The sequence below is a fragment of the Tubulanus polymorphus genome, chromosome 6 (assembly GCF_964204645.1).
Source record: "Tubulanus polymorphus chromosome 6, tnTubPoly1.2, whole genome shotgun sequence".
NCBI classification, from domain to species: domain Eukaryota; kingdom Metazoa; phylum Nemertea; class Palaeonemertea; order Tubulaniformes; family Tubulanidae; genus Tubulanus; species Tubulanus polymorphus.
This window is the reverse complement of record NC_134030.1, coordinates 8,144,297-8,164,612: the sequence shown is the minus strand read 5'-3', so window position 1 is coordinate 8,164,612 and position 20,316 is coordinate 8,144,297. Positions and strand designations below refer to the sequence as shown.

The following is a 20,316-nucleotide window of genomic DNA, read 5'->3' as shown; positions in this document are numbered from 1 at the left end:
AAAGATTTATGCCAATTGAGTGGTCGCCTGTGTCTGGCAAGCTGGCAGCAGCGTACAGACCCTCTCAGCATGCTCTTGACTTGCCGTGGAATGAATAAGAAAAGGATATTATTGACGACTGTTTTTCCGACGTTGCCTCGAAATAAATAGCGTTTACCGCGATATTGATTTTACAATGAAGGTGGTAGCAATACTAGCACTGAACATATATCGACAAGAAGTAATGAATTTTTTCATATCTTCATGGAATCAAATGAAAGATTGTCATGTCCATAACGCACTGATTTCAATTGGTCAAACTCATTCTCAGGTAACTTTCTTCTTGAAAAACAGTTCTTAACCTCCCGACTAGAAAAGGGATACACACAGGTATACAAGTGTCCAGGGAGCCAGGGAGATTGTTGTAACTGTGCTAGCCTTACATTGACTGTTGAACATTTGAATTGATCTGTCAAACTTATTTCAACCCTAAATCTGTTCTGTTGGTGATCAGGGCATCAATGCTGCAGTTTTTTTGGGTCCACCAAATTTAAACTTAAGTATCTAGATCGCACCAAAGAAAGCTTTTCCCGCCAAAACAAAATGTTCTAACTCTAAATCACGTGACCAAGGAAAAAAGTAGGAAGTTGAAAAAAAAGTTACCGAACCGAGACACGAGTCCGGTCTCATCAACTGGGCTTGATCATATTATAAGAAATCCATTTTTTAACAATTTCAGATGAATTTCTAAAGATAACGTCGATAACAATTTCTAAGAAACAACTTTTGATATAGGTGGCGCTAGCAATAACTGAAGTTAAGATGGCGGGAATTTGAACGGTGGCCATCAAGGACCATGCGTTTGGTTCGATTATGCGAAAAAGCGTCATAAGTGTCTGAATTTTTTATTTTGCTCAGGCAGACATGTAGTTAATCTGAAAATACATACATTTCGAGCGTTTGGTATGACAGAACCAATTCTGGGGTTGCTCCTGTAAAGAATTAGGCGGAAACCTATGAAAATTATGATTACGACGAGTTAATCCTTTCATGAATCCGTTAATGTCGAAATCCTAAACATTATTCCAAGTATAGTTAAAGTATGGAACGTTGGCGTCTCGAAAAATATTCACAACACAGTTTGACATTAAGTTACATCATCATCATCCTTGATGACATTCACTTCAATCGAAAACAAATTCCAAACGTGCTAACGTCATACTGCGCGTCGCGCGCGATTATTTGAATCGGGCCCCTAGAATCCAGGCCGATTGCTGCCCGATGTATAAATCAATCACATCCACGCAGGAAAGGTTACGCAATATCGGGCCCGACAATTACGTAACTTTGTACCCGTGCTCTGCGCAGACATCTTTAGAATCTATTTTGGTCTGTAGCGTTGTCATCAACACATCAAAATCCAGCTTAATGGCTATCTGTTGAACTCAGTCACATCAACTAATTAATCATATCAAAATCTGAACTCAGAATGTTGAATATTTAGTCAGTACCTTCAATTTACCCCATTTGTTTCATGCAATTATGTAAGACATGCTATATACATATATATTTATATACATATATACACGTACAAAAATAGAAGTCACACTATTACGCATTTACGCAACAAATGCATCAGTGCTGCCCTCCGATGGCAGACAGCGGTAGCTAATACTGTTAACACAGAATCAAAATACCTCAGTTGACCCAGAAGACCTTAACCCATATTTATGCAAGTTAATGTGTCTGCTAAAAGAGGGCAGCATGAGGCAATAAAACAGAATATGTTATTATTATCCATCTGTGTCATTTTTCGAGGCTCATTGCATCTCCTATTCATGTTTTCGGCCACTCAGATGATCATAATAGATTTTTTTTGTATAACGCACGTACAACTATACTTTTCCTATTCAATATCATCACCGAAAAATGTAAACGTTCAATAATGTAGTAAGGAATTTCTCCTCAAGATGGCAGAATCGCTTGTGGCTTAGCATGAAAAATTGCTTCCCAATTCATCAATTACCATTCGCTTGAAGTCTTGAATAAAAGAACGAAAAAATCTACAGGAACGCTTTAATGTGTTTGTACGCCGTCTAGACTAGGCGTGTTCAGTTCCATTCAGTGCCGGACTTTTAACATTCATACCCAAAAACTACTATGTAGTAGTAGTTTTTAAATGTAAACATCTAGATGAAAAGTGTTAGCAGAATGTTCTATTGTTTTACAAGGCGTAGTGTAGTGTATTGGGTATATTTCTGAAATTCTTTTCGACGCGCGCATTGCACTCGCTACCATCGGATATTTCTAATACTATGCTGAACCTCCTATCTACGCAATATATAATAAAAGTGATTACTTTACAGAGATGTAAACCATCAGAAATAACTAGAATAACTAACATTCCAACCAGTTTACGTAAGACGCTATAAACCCGAGCTAATAATAGCGTATTAAACAATCGCTCTCAGTGTCCACAGTTCGTTGTAGCTCAGCTAAACCCATCCTGTTCATTCGCACGAACGAAAAATACTACGGCTTTTGTGTGAAATATGCGTCAGAAGACTTGTCATCATCGGTAGCGATTTAGGTCAGATCATATTCGTTATACAGCGGAATAATCCACGGAAATAAAGAAATGAAACGAAACTAATTCTGAATTGCTACGACAATGAGCCAGGCGTAAAAATGCACATCGTTTCAAAGAATCTGCTGGATCAGTGCCATATGAAATAATGACTGAAAAAGTGTGACGTATGTTCAAAGAAAATATCTCCTTTTAGTTATATCCTTTTCCTACACTGCTTCAGAAGTTTCTGCTCATTTCTTCACAATGGATTTAAGATTCAAATCTCCTATTGATTCCTGAATTAGATAGATACTAACAGGATATAATAATTGATAAAATGAGTATTGATTGACTTAACATTTTATTTCTTCCATATATAGATATATACTGTATATACTTAAATAAGATACATTCATACTGATAAAATAATAATATGCGTACATTAATTCGTAATCAATGTCAAAACAATAAAAATGTCTGCTTACTCAACATCCCTATATACTTCACACTATTCTATCTTCAAAACAATTAGTTTGCCTAAATAACAAGCAGGAAAACGGAATGGTAAAAAAATTACTTAAAAAACATTACTACCTGAATCCAATCTTAAAATTGGGTAGGAATAATTGTTCTATCAACTTTCTTCATTTGAAGTTTTGTAGCATTAGAAGCACACTCAGTATTACACATGTACCGGTACTTTGAAACTAATTTAATGCAGGAAGATAAGCACACATTTCCCTGGAAGATTTACGGCATACACTTATACATATTTCAACAGATTAACTTCAAATTCATGATGAGATCAATTTCGCATACGTACAACAACATTAGAGGTAAAGTAACATTAAATGCTTCATTAATAACTGGTTAAATGTACGATTAATAGCACAACATCCGTGAAGATAATGCCACATTTCTACTGTCCTCGTTTAACCATCTTCCCCGGAGAGGATTCTAACCCAATAGCATCGAGACTCGCCACGGTGCGAAACCCTGCCATACCAGACCGAGTGCACGGCTACATGTGCAGCTCAGATGATGTCATTATCAACCAATCAGAAATCCTGTTTTATTTTAGCCTGGGTTATTCCAGTTATAGTTAATCCATGAAATTTTCCTCAGCGAACATTATGCAGGGGGCAATGTGATTGGTGACTGCAAGTTTTGTTGTGGCAAATCTGCGCATTTACCTGTGCACCCGGTCAAGCGTGGCAGGGTTGTGTGCCGTGGTTGAGTCTAGCGATGCCATCGGGTTCGAATCCTCGCCGAGGGAGGATGAGTTTTAATATGAACTTTACAATCTGACTAAACCAGCCCAGCACCCAGTTCCACACAGTCCTGAGATGAGAGTTGATTCTATAGTTAACTAAGTAATGATAATATACAACAGTAATTTTCACGTCAAATTTAACGTACCGGGTGCAAACTGAACTAGTTCCGGCATCAAATGGACTAGATAATCAAATCCTCATTGACAAAAGGAATCTTACTTTCAATCGAAGTATGTTAAATGTTCTGTGATTGGCCGATCTTAATGACCATATTCCTGATTTACCAATTAGAACCAACAACACTAGAAAAGACACTTCGTTTCGGTATAGCGCAGTATGATGATAATCCATGTATCCCATTCCACTTAAGATTTTAGAAATAACCATTGATACTTTGAGTAGAATACGTTATTCAATCGATCACATTTCTAGATCCAAACCACCTCCTCCCTAAAGAGATCAGTATTCTGACCAATTATCATTATAACAGCAGACCGCGCTTAATCTGGGTCATTTAAAACCGATGAAATTCATCCAGCTTATAAGAAAATATCCAATCAGTAGACATAATATTGAGGTTGGATCAGAATCTGGACTGAACTGATCGGGATTAAGCGAGGTCTACTCTATTAGTACATTATTCTACTTCTACACAATAATTGAACATAGCCTGAATTAACAAATGTTAGTGAAGCGAAGCCTTCTATAGCGACAACATACATGTAAAGACATAGATATAATCGATCTATTCCTAATCTCCACTCCGGATGGTCGCCTTTATAAAGCAAACTGCGAACTTCATTTTCTTACCGCGTGGTTAAACTCGCTTTGTCCAGCTTCGATTTTCTGCATCGTTCTATTCGGTCAGTAACGTGATACTGTTCGAGTGTCCGTGATGTTCGAATGACGTACGTTTCGACTCGGCCGATGACGAATGATGCGGCGGCGTGTATGTACTGTGCGGTAATTCGTGGGTGCCGTGGTGATCGTGCGGCGGTGGTGTGCTCGGCTCGTCCGAATCGGACGTCAGCAGACTCGTACCGCGGCTTAACATGCGCTTTTTGACCGGCGCTCCCGATGACTGGTCGAGCGAGGGCGATCGGACCGGACTCGAAACGCTCGACACGCGTTCTTGGATCCACGTGAAAAAGCCGATGTTTTCGAGATCTTTTCGAAATTGCTCGCGCAGATCGTTGCTCAATGGTTTCAATGGCAGTCGCGGAGGTCCCATATCTAAGCCGATCAGCGGCATGAATTCTTTCGTTTCCGCAACCGTTTTGCCTACATCGAAAATGATTAATATCATTAGAAAGCAATGAAACACCTAGATTTCCAACAGACCTGGGGCCAGTTTCATAGACATAGATAGAATACGTATATTCCCTTGCATCAAATAATTCTTTGTCTGTCTATGAAACACTCCCCTGGGAAAAATGTTTCTCACAGACTAGTTTTAAACGTAAGAAAAAAATATCAGTATAATACAAAATGTTAATTCACCTCAGACACTGAAATTGAAATAATTAAACACTAAATTACTAGATCACACAGGCACACACATTGAAAGGGGGAATGAAATGCTATAAATCTCTATGATTTGAAAATCTTCCGAGAAAAAAGTCAAGAAGTTGATTTTAAACAATGCTAAAGAGGCTCATTCAAAGAATCAACAATGACCACAGGAAAACTGAATATGCAAAATATGTTCATGTGTCCATCGGAAGCAAATGAAGCCATTTTTTCTTGAATAATGGATGATTTTAATCATTCTTCATTGAATCCATGCATCAGGTTTTATTCTACCCGAGTTAAGCTATGACATGTAAATACGCTGTCTCAAGTTATTTTCTGTACTACAATTTATCGTCTTGGGGAACATACTATGAGGATATATATATATATAAAGTATGAGATGGATTTGGGAAAATATGGTTTCAGTGACGTTACGAGATGACACCATCGGTGCATTGATCGGCAGAAGTGAAAAACAACCATGCATGATGATAGAAAGATAGACAGCGGTATGATTAAAATTTCATAAAGATAGCTATGTTACCATGGGTAGGGCGTGTAGCATGTTGTCCGGCTTGTAGTTGCTCTGAATAACACGTAAATATTCCAGAAATATATCAGAAACATTTCTTTAAAACTTTCGAATCAAAATCATTCGAATCGAAGGCTTAATTTAGTGAGTCAGTATCGGTCTATCGGTATTGCTTTGCGACAGGATTTCAGGTACAAGTTTTGTGATAAGAGGAGTGATAAGAAATATTATTCCTTCACCTTTAGATAAATTTTCCAATCTTAATTTTGAAATAGAAAGATCGCTCCACCGGTATTTGCCACAATATGACTGTTAATTGATAGCAATTGAAAGATAAGGTCTCTAACTAACCCCGGGGAACCAAAGCATACTTCTGGCAGAAGATAAAATGACGCATTCATGTTTTTTTTAGTTTTTTTTGTGACTCTTATGCCAAATCAATATCCCATTTGGATATATTTTCACGTTGATATGGTTTTTGGATAGATCAAAATTGACCCCGGGTGGATTAGGAGAGGTCCATAATTGAACTCGTGGGTTCTCAAGGTTAAAACAGATGAATTTGATTCATGATCGTGTTATCCGCCCGCTATTTACCATATTTATTACGAACGCGAATGACGTCTTGAATGCGACGTTGTTCGAGCTTAGCCTGGTGGATGTCACCGCGGTTGAATGCTTCGACCATGCGATGTACGACACGCGGCATGAAGTTGTACGTCGAACCGACTGCCCACTCGATACCCAGTGCCATCGCACCCAGATATAACTGAAAATAATCACATAAGACCAGTCAGCTGTATATGCAGATTAACATTTGAGATACACAGTTTTTTAGATACCATGTAAATTGGGCGTAACTGGAGTGACCTCTCACAAGTGGATGGCTTTAATTTGCGCAAAGACAGTTGCTCCACCTTACTATGTCACTGATGGACCCAAAGAAATGAATGTCATATCTTAATTCAAATTTAACTTGAATTAGCTTAACACGTTGAACTTCAAAGTAGGTCTTTTCCTAGTTTGAAGCTGATAAATTCAGTCATCTAAAAGAGACAATAACTAATACAACTACTACTAATTGACTCGTAGCTGTTTTCCAAACTGGCAAAGGGGAAGTGGCTGGCAGTTTGAATTTCTGAAAATTGCAGCATAAGCAGTGAATGTGTCAAACTGAATTTTCCTCAATTGAAAAGAAATTCAAATTGAGTATTGGAATCTTGGAAATTTACCAGTATCTGAAAATGGTTTGAACCTCAAACTTTTTCTGTTACTTACTGATTCTTCAGAGTGCTTGACTCAGAAGTTGGACCTACCTACCGTAAAATCCACACCCCTTTCGATTAACACTCTTACCTCGTCACAGATGAGAAGGACTTGGAAATGGCCGTCGTCCATTCTCAATACGTTCACTGCGTCCATGAATTCTGAAGATGAAAACTTCACGCCGGCAAGATTGGGAATGCGACCCTTAGCTTTGGCGAAGAACTCCTGCATACACACTGCAATTTTGGAGGGCAAGGAACTTGTGAGCATCGAGAAAATCAAAGCAAACATCGATTGTACAAGCAGTGAGGGTTCAGGGTATTGTTGGAACATAGAACCATCGATTCTGTAGACATAACTGTCATTCAGCACCTTGAAATAGTTCTCAGGGTTGCCACTTTCCACCCATTTACATATCCCTGAATTTTCCGCCCCACTACACATAACTCCCTGAGTGAATGTGAATCAGAGAAATTTGTAGGGTTCAAATGTTACAATTAATTCATTTTTCATTGAATTACATATTGATAAAGAAACATGCGGTCAAAAAGCATTATCCAAATTTCCTGGTTTTTCTGATTCCCTGAGTTTTCCAGGTTTTCTAGGTCAGTGACCACCCTGTTCATGTAAGAGATTTCAGTAAAACCAAGCATTGGTAGATTTGCCCCTAATGACACTTCTTCCAACATACCCAATCTGCCTTGGTCATTTATTCTGGTAAAATTGAAATCAATTGCAGATTTGATGCATGAACAAGAATATTCTTTCAAGTCACCCATCAGCACTTCAGAAAGCTCAGCAGTTACTGATCTGTTCTATCATTCGGATCAATCTAAATAAAATGACCGGCAGTTGACCGGTTAGTTTAGCTCTAATCTTATGCAGCCACATATTAGCCACTTATCAACATGCATATCTAATGCTGTTGCACAGATGGCTCCTAGCAGCTTGAGCAGAAACAGAGATCAGATAATAGTTAGTAGCTGAAATGCTAATCAGAAACCAATCATTATACGATTGTTGGGATGTCAAGGAGAGGAAAAAGAGTAAAATACACTAAGCATAACCCATAACCAGGGGGTGGGACACTACTTTCTTTCCATTTTCGTACCAGATCATTCCCGCAAAACACCTCAAATTCCCCATATTTCATGCTATCCATTTCCATAACGCCACACACCATATCAAAATTAGCATCGCTAAATTTCACGCCACGTAACGTGGGTATTCGTTTGCGGGCTCCCCGAAAAAAGTCTTCCATATCAACTGCGACGGAACGGCAACGCAACACAAAATATAACACAAGAGTGAAACATGCATAGCGGTGATATAGACGATAAGTCAGATGAGCAAAACAGAATGAAATGAGTCCTATCAAATTGATTGAAACGGGGAACTGGTTTAAGAACTGGTAATGACTGAAAGTCGTTTACACATAGTACAGGGGCGGATCCAGATGGTCTAGAAAACTGAGTGACCTGATCATTGTCTCAATACTTGAAATGATTCGGAAGTATCACAATGCCTGTTTGGTTTATCTTCGGACAGATCCTTAATAGTTCTGAAATTGCATCTACGTGTATTGGAAATTCAACAACAGAGGCCCAAAGTTACTTTGGAGTCTGGCATGAAGGGCTTCGCCCTTCATTATGTGGCCTTCGTCCATATCCTCCAGGGATACTGATTATTTCTTTATGAAGTGACCCTCTCAACCAAAAAGGCGATCTTGACTTATGGCTGGATCCACCCCTATAGTAGGTCACCCACGATACATTGCTAACTCAAGACATATGCTAGTATTGAACAAAATAAGTTTGGTTTGTCTAAGGCCATCCTGAAATACTTGTCTGTTCGATTCGTGATATGGTGTTTAGTGCAAATAAGATGATGAAATATCTATTCTTTAGCCCTAAAATTATGCTATAATTTGTTCACCTACTCACCTACCACTCCACAATCAAAACTTTGGTCAGCGTTATTTCAAACAGACAATTATTTTGGGATGGCAAACTTTGACTAATATCCAAGCAAAATATCATAAGATTTTTTCGAATGAATATGTCTAGAACGATTGTAGTGATCCTGCCAGAGAAACAATGTCAGTTCCCCAATAGTAAAGCAAAATGAAATTGAAAGCAACTTTAATCCCAATCATAAGGTTAGTATCCATGATTTATGGAAATCGCCTCGCTCAGAATCTACTCACATGTAACACCAGTTAAAGCTGGTAAATGGTAATAGTAGAAGGGCGTGTCTGAAGCCTGGTTCGCGATCTCCTTACAGTAATCGATCAAATCATCTAAAAAATAACACGAATAACATTTTCTATTCTATACCTTCTAAAAAGAAGAACCATTACATTTATCATGAAATTTAAGTCTTAGCTTTAAATCATTGTTTATGGTACAGCGCTGTCTTGTTGAAGAGTGAGAATCACTAGTCAACACGCAGAATGGACTTCAAGTCGAAGTTAATAACAAACACCACTTTCAAATATATACTATCCATAGATATACTAATATGACTTTCATCGGGAACTGATTTTAAATGATACCAAAGAAGCGTTGAAACCGACCTATTGTATTCGGCTTGAAGAACAATGATGGTAATGACGCAATAGCATCGGCTCCGATTTCTTGAGCATGCGCAGCAAGGTCTTTCGAGTCTTCTAAGTTATGAGCTCCAACTTGGATGATGATCTTATCCAACCTAGATTTACGTTGAAATACGGGAAATATCAGTTATATCATTCAAGAATCTAATTGATTAGTTAAGTATCATCAAACAAGATACATATCGAAACATTACTTCTCTCTTCCCGACGAAATCCATTTTTTCGCGACTAATTTTCTCTCATCCACTGACAGTGACATCCCTTCACCAGTACAACCACAAACTACAAGAGAATAAATAGTGTTTCACACTACATTAAACTGGCCTTGGTTACTTGAATGGGTTGAGCCTGATACCTGCTACGTGCACCTAAGATGATGTAGTCTAGCCAATCGGAAATCTTATTTTAGCCCATTTTTTTTCAAGTTTTAGTTTACTACTGAAAATTACCCTGGTGATTATACACCTGGAAATCTGATTGGAGCTGCAAGTCATCTCGCGGCAAATCTGTACATTTAGCTTTGTACCCAATCTATTATCAGGGTATTCAAGTGGCAAGTGCTTGACCGGAGATCGAATTCACAAAAAATGGTTTTCTAGCATTTCATTTCAATTTGTACCACAACTTAAGCAACTTCGAAGGCACTGAACTGAAGTGACTGGGGTGAATCATAACAAAACCTTAGATCTACTTACCGAATATGTTCGTAATTTGACTTTTGTGTAAATGGTCAACATATTTGTCAATCAAATCCAGGTTCAATTGCCTACAAAATGATAATCAAGTACATACCTAAAGATTTAAGTCTGACAACTCCAAAATGCTACTGTTAATTCCCAATGACTTACCCATTTTCATGAAAAGGAGTGAAGACTGCTGCGACGAGGCCTTCAACACGAAATTCATGTATCTAAAATTAAAGTAAAATGGATGACACTTCGGTGACCAGTGGGTTCCTGAAACTGGATGACTGCTTCACCAAACCTCAGCCGAACAAGGAATTGGATATTCTGGCTGTTTTGGAATTTATGTAAAGCATATTGAAACACATATCATTCAGTTCCACAGTTCTGACTTAACTCTCTGAGTTAACTCATTGAAAACGAACTAACTTTAACTCAGAGTTATCTCTAACTCACAATTGTGGAACTGGGTGTGACAGATGAAATTTTCTGTTGACTGAGACACAACTCTCAACAATCGGCCTATTTGACTCAATCTTACCCGGTCATGAAAGAGCAAACATCTATGAACAAAGTGCTAAAATAGTCCAAAGCTCCAAACTTGAATGACAGTGCCAAGTGCATGAAATATCTGGCATGCGTATCTTATGAAAGAATAGGTGCGATTAAAGTAAGGGAGAGTGCTGAGACTTTTGAAAGGAGAATGACATCACAAATAGCTTGAATAGCTTATACCAGTGATATTCCAAATATTCAATGAATTTGATTCAAGGACGAATTCTCTTAATTCTTAATATCAAAGCTCTTGGTTTCAAACTTTTTGATTGAAATTAACTCGATAAAAAGCCTAGGAAAGTTTTTCACCAAGAAAAATGATTATTTTTCGAAGTATGTGAATGATACAGTACCATATGCAGCTCCAGTGGCTTAGGTTTAGGCTAAATAGGAAGAGCAAAATTAAAATAGATATTAAAGAAACATAAATAAAATGGTAAATATACATTAAAGGTGTGATGGTATAGTCTACTATAGAAGTGAACAAAAAAAATTACGCTTGACAGTTATTGATAGGCTAACAAAAAATTGTGTTCCATAAGATCCTGTTATAAAATTTCAAAAAGCACCATTACTATCCCTCAACTTAAACGGACCTCAGACCAGTAGGCTATACCATCCCAATCCATCTACCCATCCCCCATTCTCAGTCCCAGGCCATAATGCCTCGAGGCCTACAAGGAGGTAATATCCAACAGTCATCAACTATTTTTAGGGTAAATACTAAAAATAATTTGCCACAGGCAAAGTGGTTTACCTTTCTACTATCTAGAAGAATGTACAATTATACATGTATTCATTTTGATTTTCACTTGCGTGGCCGTTAGTTTTGGTTTAAATATGTCCAGAAAACCATAAGGGCTCTAGGAAGCATGACACAAAATTTGATATTGGCTGCGTGTAGCAATTCTTTGTATTTAGCATAAAAATCCAGGAAGCCAATTAAACAGTTCCAAAATTCTCATCTTAAGCCTGACAGCTCATTTTATTCCTGATGAATGTGGCAATATTTTCCTTTAGGTTTAGATTTTGTTCAATGCTCTATCCAATCATTCCAGCAGTTTCAAACAGCATCTTGAATGCAGTTAGGAATAGATGATGAGGCAGCACAAATACTGTCATACGCTGTCTGTTCCTAAGAAAGAAAGTGTGCTTGATAGGACTCATTTCATTCTGTTTTGCTCATCTGACTTATGGAAAAGTGACATTCCATAATTTATAGACTTTTTGAAAGAACAAATAAACGTTGAATATTTTATCATGCGGGAGTCCCCTACAATCTTGAGGTCTCTGAAAAAGCTCAAGCTCAAACATTCTGAACTGAATATTCCTGAAAATGCAGGTAAAAAAACAGAAAACAACAAAACTTAATTGGCAATTAACCGTTTTTTAAAACGGAAAATTTTCCACCCTAGAAGATCTAAAGACCTTTCGAGTATATGGAACTTAGTGGACACATTCCACTCCCTTGCTTACCCAGATACTGTAACGTATAGTGCATAAATATACATTATTTTTATGGTTTCACGGTGATAAACAGCGATTTTACCAGACCTTGACTAAGATACATAATAAGATAAGTATCCATCGACGAAGTATCTAACGAAATTAAAAGAGAAGCACACTTTCTTTCTTAGGAACAGACAGCGTATGACAGTATTTATAATACGCGCTAGGAGAGCGAAGTAGTGCAGCGCGAGTGTATACACGTGAATACAGGGCGTACATACACTTTCTATAAACGTATGTTAGATATATGGATCAGCTGATTTACGTAGTGCGCGGATTTTAACGTGTATGCGCTGTTACGCGAAGAATGCCATTATACCGCAAAAACATCGTCAAACACACTTATTAGCCTATGGCAATAGCAAATGAAAAAGCGCACACAACTGTGTGGACCAATTAACTCTCATTTCAACACAACGATGCCAAACATTTGTCGACTGGCCTCTCTCCAAAAACGTTGTTATCACCGCCGGCTCGGGCTGGCGCCATCGTCTATTACTTTTTCAAAGAAGGAATGTATTTTGTAGTCAAAGCCAAGCTAGGACTATAGAAATTGCCACACTTACTAAATTCGAGACGCTAAATTAGATAGCCGACTCCATTATAATCCTCACCAATGAACAAACTCGAAGCGAACTAAGCACGGCACGAATGTCAAATGAATTGCTCACCATTTTGTGACTCCCAAAATTATGTCAGAGGTGCCGAAATTCCCGGAAATTCCGAGAATTTCCCGTATTCACGTCGGAAACACAAATATAGGTCAACACAAGTAACTTATAGAAAGCGAAGAATTTTCGATGTTTATCGCGTTTTTCTCGAAAAATATTGCATCAGCCGTTCGAAGCTTACCGGCCTGACCTCCGCGCATCAATTCTACTTGCTTCACCATAAAAGACTACGCCGTAAGTATAACCACTAAATTTTGTGCCACGATTTAACATACTCTTGGCAGACTGCCAACCAACAGCCATAACATAGGTAAACCAAAAAATAAAAAAAATTTTAGAAAGAAATTGTGGCAGTGCCCTTTACATTAATAATTCGCTGTGGCTACTCGTACGGATTACTCTGGAGGCTATTCGTACGGAACTTGGATCTGTACGCTAATAACTGTCGCTGATTGGCCGATTAACGCCGCGCATGCGTACAGAGGTGCACGACTTAGAAAATTCAAGAAAAGTGTGGAGAATAGTTAGAAAAAATAGCGGATCGAGCGAGACTCAAACCCGGGCTAGTAAATTACTAGTGCAGCATCATTCCACTAGACCACCAAGCTCGCTGACAGTCGGTCGAATGTTTTAACTACATATTGCCTCACCGGTATGACTGCAGTTTAGGTGTCCCTAATGGTTATGTACCTAACCTTACCATAACACTATTCTTTAATAACACTAGCGCCACCCAGTGGATAGGTGACCCAAACTGCAGTTAGACCATTTCCGTTTTTACAGAAATTACCCTTTTCCGGGCCAACTGCATCCGGGGTAAAATGAGCACTGAAAAATGAATAGGCAAGTGCCCAAAAGATGGTGTCTTAAAGGAGTGAAATGATGCAAGGCCAGGGCCCGCCGAAGTCACACAGAAAGTGTGTGGGTGGTGAATCTATCAATCAGCTGATGAAGGAAGCGAAGGCCCGCGGCGCCATCACGATTGAACACAAATGCGCTTTTAAATCTTTTCCCTGACACACACGCCACTGCCAGGCCCTGTAATCAGTAAAACCATAAATCAAACTAAATTCATCAATACCTTCTCCATGCTTGAATGGTTCACGACGACGATTTAGCGCGCAATTCACTGTGTCGCACCTCAGTCACACTACAGAGCTTCGAAAAATAAACATAAATAGGTCACATGATAGCCACATGACCTACATGGATGAAGGCTCGTGGAAAATGACGGAACGAAGAAAATTAGAAATTTTCTCAATACATTTACAAATATTTGTTTTGTTTTCTTATAAAAGATATTTATGTAAGAATATCTGCGTGACGTAGACTTTGAGAATTTGTTTGTCAGGCTCCCATTAATTTTGGAACGTCCTCAAGACTCAAGGTCAAGATCCTAATGTATGAAACATTAGCCTTATCATGAATGCAATTTAATTTCTGTGTACAATTTATGGGCCCTGACTCAAAGAATGACGCTAAATAATAAATTGTTGATTTTTCGATCAATATTCAATATTCTACATTTTCAACTTTTGTCATTAAACATCCTACACAAAATGGCCGCGCCCATGGTTTTATTTTCTAGGTAAGATAAAAAGTTTTAATCGTCGTTTAACTATTTTCTAGAAATCGAGACATCCAGAAATATTCCATATTTACGGAGAATGTAATTTTACATATCTTTTATGCATCTTATTCTCAAGACATATCGTATCTGAGGTTTAAAAAAGAGACCGACTAATTACCGAAATAAACAATGAGAAGACCTACTGCCTATCCGTGGCATATGCTCATAAAATTCAATATAATCTTTATTTCCAGATCATCAACGATTCGGAATATTTTCACCGTTAGGTGTTCGAAATACATTTTCAACTGTGGCAGCAGCAAGAAGGGCGCAGCAGCTGGAAATAACCGGGTTCTCAGATATTCGTTGCGTCTGACGAGCCCGGTTAAATCGGGTGCTCGTCATTCGTTACAGAAACCCAGGTACTTCAGCACCGGATCCGACGAACCGCCGAAAGATGACATGAAAACCGAAAAAGCGGCGATCACCATCAAGACTCCGATGGAAAGCGAAGTGATCTCGGTGCCGGAAAACTACGCGCTCGACACAAACTATCTGCGCGGCATACCGCATCTGAACGAGGTCGAACCGCATGTTTACATCGACGCGTTGGAACGCGCGATTAAATCGGCTCCCGACACGTCGGTCGTCCTGTCGATCGTTTCGCTTCATCATAAAACTATGGTCAAAGAGCACATGTTGTCGGCAATGGAGTCGATATATAAAACCGTACGCGACATGCTTCCCAGCGAGCGGAAACCTTTTCTCGATAAACTAATGGTCGACCCGACTTTTCAACTTTTGACGATGCTCGTCGCGAAACTTGGACCGTTTTACGTAGCAAGCGACGTTTTGAATTTGATCACGTATTTGAGTTATTTGCGTTTCGACGCCGGTCACACGGTGTTGCAGGTTTTTCTCGAACTGGCCAATCACGTCGTCAACGATCTCCGTTTGCATCAACTCGTCCACCTTGGATTCGTGCTCGGTAAGATGAAACCAGCGAAACGGACGAAAGTGCTGCATAAACTAGCCGCCGAGGCTGTGCGCAACAATCTGTTCAAAGAACTTCACCTTCTAGATATACGCCAGTTGTCGAACTTGTTGTGGATCTACGGACCCGACCTGGCGACGTCGCACATCGAGAAAGTCATGGAAGCCATCTTGAACCAACGCGAAAGCGACAAATTCACGAAGCCGGTCATGCTGTTGAACGTGCTGCGTCGCAACGCGATCCGTGACGAGATCGTCACGCGCGTCTGCCTGAAAAAGATCCGCTTCCAGCTGAAGAAAGGTTTCCTGACGCTCGGCGACGTCGAGGCCGTTTTGGAAGCGTGTCGCGAGCTTCAGATTTATAATTTCGATACGTTCAACGCGATCGACATGTTCTTGTCTCATAAAAACGTGCACCTGCCCGGTTTGATTCGCCTCCTCGACTTGTTGGTGCAATGTCATTTCGCGCCGGTGCGCTCGTTACCAAAGTACATCGACTTGTTGAAGGACGACGGTTGCATAGGTGAACTATTGGATGGATGTACGATCGGTCAGTTGAAAATGGTTATCAGTCCTCTCGTGATGATGAATATACGCCACGCGGATATCTGTTCAGCCGTCGATATTCAGTGTAGCAAACTAGATCCGGATGAATTCTTAAAGATGCCGAACAAAGGTATAAAAATAGATCATTTTCATAACCCTTCCTAGCTTTGGTGGAGTTACCCTAATTTTTGCTGGTCGAACGATAATTGGGCATCTGTTGAAATGATAACCAGATAATCCTACTGCTACCACTATAACATCAACTAGACAATGAACTACTTCCTCTAGATTAGACACGTATGAAATTCATTGTTTATGATGAACTGACTGAAAATCACAGAAATTCAGAAAACATGATCAAATCAATAGTAGTAATTAGATGTAAATGAACAAAGCAGGGTTTGGAGGCAGCTATATACCCTTTGAAATATCCATTTTTCAGCTATTTAATGTCTCAATGAAATCCAGATATTGAGATCATCACATGTTTGCAAGATAAGTTTAAGGACGTAATCGTATATTTTGCAGGTTTATTGCTGGAAACTAGTTTATACTTACTGATGTTGGGGTGTCGAGTGCCTTGGTTGCCCGGTCTGCTCGACCAACTACAAGCGTATATCAGCCAGGATCTACAGTCTGCCGACATTTGGGAAGAAGATAAGCAAGATATTGTCCATAAATCATCGATTCTACTGTTGCTCGTTAAACAGGGCCTTGTTCCCGATAAGAAATTGGGGTAAGTGTCTTTCCCTTTGAAAAAGTGTGAATATACAATCAAAACTACGCTTACCCTTTTGCACTACTTAAAAGGCCATAAATCTCATCGGGATTATGGCAAAATGTTATAAATTTCAACCGGTTAAGGTTTTTACATTTATAAAAGAAATATCCTATTTATTGTTGATGTTTCCCCTGTTATTTCGTAGAGATTTGACGTGGTTGCGACAGGCGTTGGATTATTATTCGCGGTGGGACATTTTACAGAAACCTCTCGAGTTTTTGTTCGGCGGTAACGACTACGTGCATAACTCAGTGTTTCATCGCGGAGTACTGTTAGGTAAGTCGCAACGTTCTGACTGTGTTCTGCGAGTGAATTCTTCCGAGAATTTGATTACCTCTACTAACTTGTTTCATGTATGCAATTTTCAGATCATTTACTGATGCTAGACGATCACTTACAGCCAGTTCGCGTAGAGGTTTCTAATATATTGTCGTCACCATTACATGGTAAGTTGAATTTCATTTCAAAGAGTTCGTTCACCGTGTTGTACTGTACTTTAAAATGTGTTCCGGTTCATCGAGAATTCTTCTTTTCTTTTATTTAGAGATTGAAGCATTGAATCTCAGTCAGCATTCTTCAGCTGATGTTAAGAGGTATGTAACTGATCTTGAATCGAGCGACATCTGCCCTTAACGCAATTAGCAGACTCTTTCGATGGTGTTATGGGGGAACCAGGTTTGTACGTTGATCTGAAGTTGTACATGACGTTATTTCAGGGTTGGAGTTTGTGTACTCGACAAAAGACACTTCCTCGAAAACACGGGTCAATTGCTCGGACCGTACGCCCAGATGGTTGATACCCTTCATGCCAATGGCATACATTCTCTCATGGTAAGTATGGGAAATTAAAAATTTTCTTTTTAAGCGAAATTGTATTCAGTAGTTGTAAAACTGGCGATGGCTGTATTTTGACGCTTTGAAACCGTTACAATAGTGTTTATATACATTGATTGCCAGTCCTTCAATTATCGATATATTCAAAATCACTTTTGGTTCTTAATATTATATGATTTATATTACATTATTCATAGGCATCAATAAAACTTACAAGTTAGTTTTCTTGTCTTTGATTCTATTTATTCTTTATTCTAGGTAAATCAACACTGTTGGCGTCGAGTCCCTGAAAAAGAGAAGCTCGAATATTTGAAGTACAAAGTGATCAGCGCGGCGAAGGAAGGTCATAGCCTAATGTTTCATTTATAAAGAATGATTTAGAAGATTTCTGTAAAAAGATGTTGTAACGTCTTAACTGAAGTAGTGCTTAAGATGCTACCTTGTAGTTACAAAATCATTCGCTGAACCTACTATCGAGTTTTTAAGTGTACGTGAACTATAATCTCTATTTTCTCAATTTATTTCTAAGGATTGACAATGTACTTTAAAAACACTCACCGACCCCTTTAGTTTTTCGTGTTGTAAAATTGCATGTATTTTATGTACATTTATCTGTGATAAGCGTCTAATCGAATGGGTTTGTGATCCGATGTCATAAGTGATGTTTTAATAGCTTATAAATACATTAATATCCTGGTTACTGAAGAATTCATTGCCAATTTCCTTCTTCCGGTATTTTTATTTGCGATATGTGATTTGACTGTGATTGGAATCTACTCGATTGGAACCAGTACTTGGAGGTAAAATAATAGCCAGGAAAGACGAGGGCTGTTGACAATTTACCAGTGATTGGCCTTATTTCTGAAAAATATGTCACAGCATGACCGCCATCTTGTTGTCTGGTTCAGCCACCATTATCTTACTTACCCCAGTACTCATTAACGGAGGTCAAAATCCAAAAGGCTAGGGCTTTCACCACTTCTAGTAGAATTCTGGAATTCAGTTCAGATGTTGGGTAAGTTAACAATCAGATAAAGACTATGGTACCGGCAACAATGAAATTACTATCCACTAGTTGACAAGCCAACTCCCGTGATGCCTGAAAAAATAGATTGACTACTCTTGATCTACTCGGGGGTGGATCGAGAGGCCAATACGAGGCAGTTAGATGTCCAAAAAGGCAATACATGTATCATGTGTACATGTTCTCAGGCATTGAGGGGCCAATTTTGAAGAACTTGTCACATCCTCGAAAGGGCACTTTGGCGTCCACAAAGAAATGGACCAAATATCATCTTAGTTGGAAAAATAGAAAAGAGATTTTTGATGGACTTGTACAAGTACCCTTGGATTCGCACATGCTACTATAGGATCCTGCACCCCGTTGATGCAACAACATCGAGAAAACTGAAGAGACGCAGATTCAGTGATATATTTTAAGTACATATATACAGCCTTTAATACCATTTTACTATGTACACAATTACAGAGAAATTCAGTAGTCGATTGGCATTGATAATCTAAAGATTACAGAATGAATAAGACAATGCATTGTGCCTTTAAAACCCTTCTCATACATGTACAATAACAAACAATCTGTCGAGAACACTTTCTTATACATTTCTGTTCAGTCAATAAAAATAATTTGAGATCATCACAATTTCGGGGAAGGGGTTTCGGTATAAGACGTTATCATACAAAACTAGAAAAAAAAAACTTAATGCTTAATATGACTAGGTGAAAAGAATATCATTCCAGAGATATTTTCTTACCCACAAGTAAAGCTAATCGATTTACCAGTCCGAATTTTTTTCCAATAATAATAATTTCCACACATCCTTTGAAAATTTGATGTCGAAATTGGTTATCCGGAGCAACAGAAAAGTGGCAAACAGGGATTTCACTCGCCAAACTGCCAACAGTCGTGTCTTCTCTGCATCAGGTTCTTACACTCAAACCCTTACAGTACGTCTACACCGCAGTGCAGTGTATGAATCAATTATGGATTTTGCAAGTACACCACATCAGAGTTTATTGATGTTATGAGTAACTTCAGTGGAACCTCGTTACATAAACTTCAGGGGACCAGAAAATATGTTCATTATAACTGATAGTTCATTATATCCAGTATGAAAGTAATTGATATTGTAGTATTAGGGACAAAATTCTAGGTTTGTTATAACCGATAAATTCTAACAACTGAAGTCGTTAAAACGAGGTTCCACTAGTTTTTGTCTCCAACGAAAGATGGCAGCTTTTGGGTATCAATTAGTCAGCACTGAAAGGGTTAAACCGAATGTAGAGCAGTCAACCTTATTGATGGCTCGTTTGACAAATATCGGGTTTTGGGGTCAAAATCCAATTCAAAGTTGATTGAAAAACTGACTGTTAGTTGCGCAGTGTAGTGCAATAGCTGGTGACTCCAGTT

General features: G+C 38.7%; 2 protein-coding genes across 7 annotated transcripts in view; one reads left to right on the top strand and one right to left on the bottom strand.

Annotated features, from left to right (window-relative positions):
- Positions 1-14,346, bottom strand: part of LOC141906758 (N-acetylneuraminate lyase B-like) — a 45,219-nt gene extending 30,873 nt beyond the window's left edge. Inside the window, exons 1-11 of one of the 6 annotated variants that reach the window (XM_074796097.1) lie at positions 14,246-14,341; positions 11,338-11,367; positions 10,595-10,656; positions 10,442-10,512; positions 9,941-10,028; positions 9,708-9,841; positions 9,339-9,431; positions 8,244-8,398; positions 6,464-6,635; positions 5,879-5,920; positions 4,633-5,103 (exon numbers count right to left, since the gene is read on the bottom strand). In XM_074796097.1, coding sequence (XP_074652198.1) covers positions 4,679-5,103; positions 5,879-5,920; positions 6,464-6,635; positions 8,244-8,398; positions 9,339-9,431; positions 9,708-9,841; positions 9,941-10,028; positions 10,442-10,512; positions 10,595-10,656; positions 11,338-11,367; positions 14,246-14,254 — 1,281 coding nt within the window. In that variant the 5' untranslated portion in view covers positions 14,255-14,341 and the 3' untranslated portion in view covers positions 4,633-4,678. Of the gene's footprint in view, positions 1-2,905; positions 5,104-5,878; positions 5,921-6,463; positions 6,636-7,222; positions 7,369-8,243; positions 8,399-9,338; positions 9,432-9,707; positions 9,842-9,940; positions 10,029-10,441; positions 10,513-10,594; positions 10,657-11,337; positions 11,368-14,245 lie in introns of those variants that run through there. The other 5 variants (XM_074796096.1, XM_074796098.1, XM_074796099.1 and 2 more) reach the window with 5 other exon arrangements.
- A 386-nt stretch (positions 14,347-14,732) lies between these two features.
- Positions 14,733-18,580, top strand: LOC141907065 (uncharacterized). Its single transcript, XM_074796633.1, has 8 exons — positions 14,733-14,752; positions 14,989-16,403; positions 16,802-17,009; positions 17,200-17,330; positions 17,423-17,500; positions 17,599-17,647; positions 17,771-17,885; positions 18,147-18,580. The coding sequence occupies exons 1-8, from the start codon at positions 14,736-14,738 to the stop codon at positions 18,255-18,257; spliced, it is 2,124 nt and encodes a 707-aa protein (XP_074652734.1). The 5' UTR covers positions 14,733-14,735; the 3' UTR covers positions 18,258-18,580.
- Positions 18,581-20,316: the final 1,736 nt, after the last annotated feature.

Bases quoted from the DNA above. Each gene is read 5' to 3' on its own strand.
- LOC141907065 (XM_074796633.1), top strand. The intron at 17,501-17,598 runs GTAAGTTGAATT...TCTTTTATTTAG, and splicing joins ATTGTCGTCACCATTACATG to AGATTGAAGCATTGAATCTC. The intron at 17,886-18,146 runs GTAAGTATGGGA...TCTTTATTCTAG, and splicing joins ATGGCATACATTCTCTCATG to GTAAATCAACACTGTTGGCG.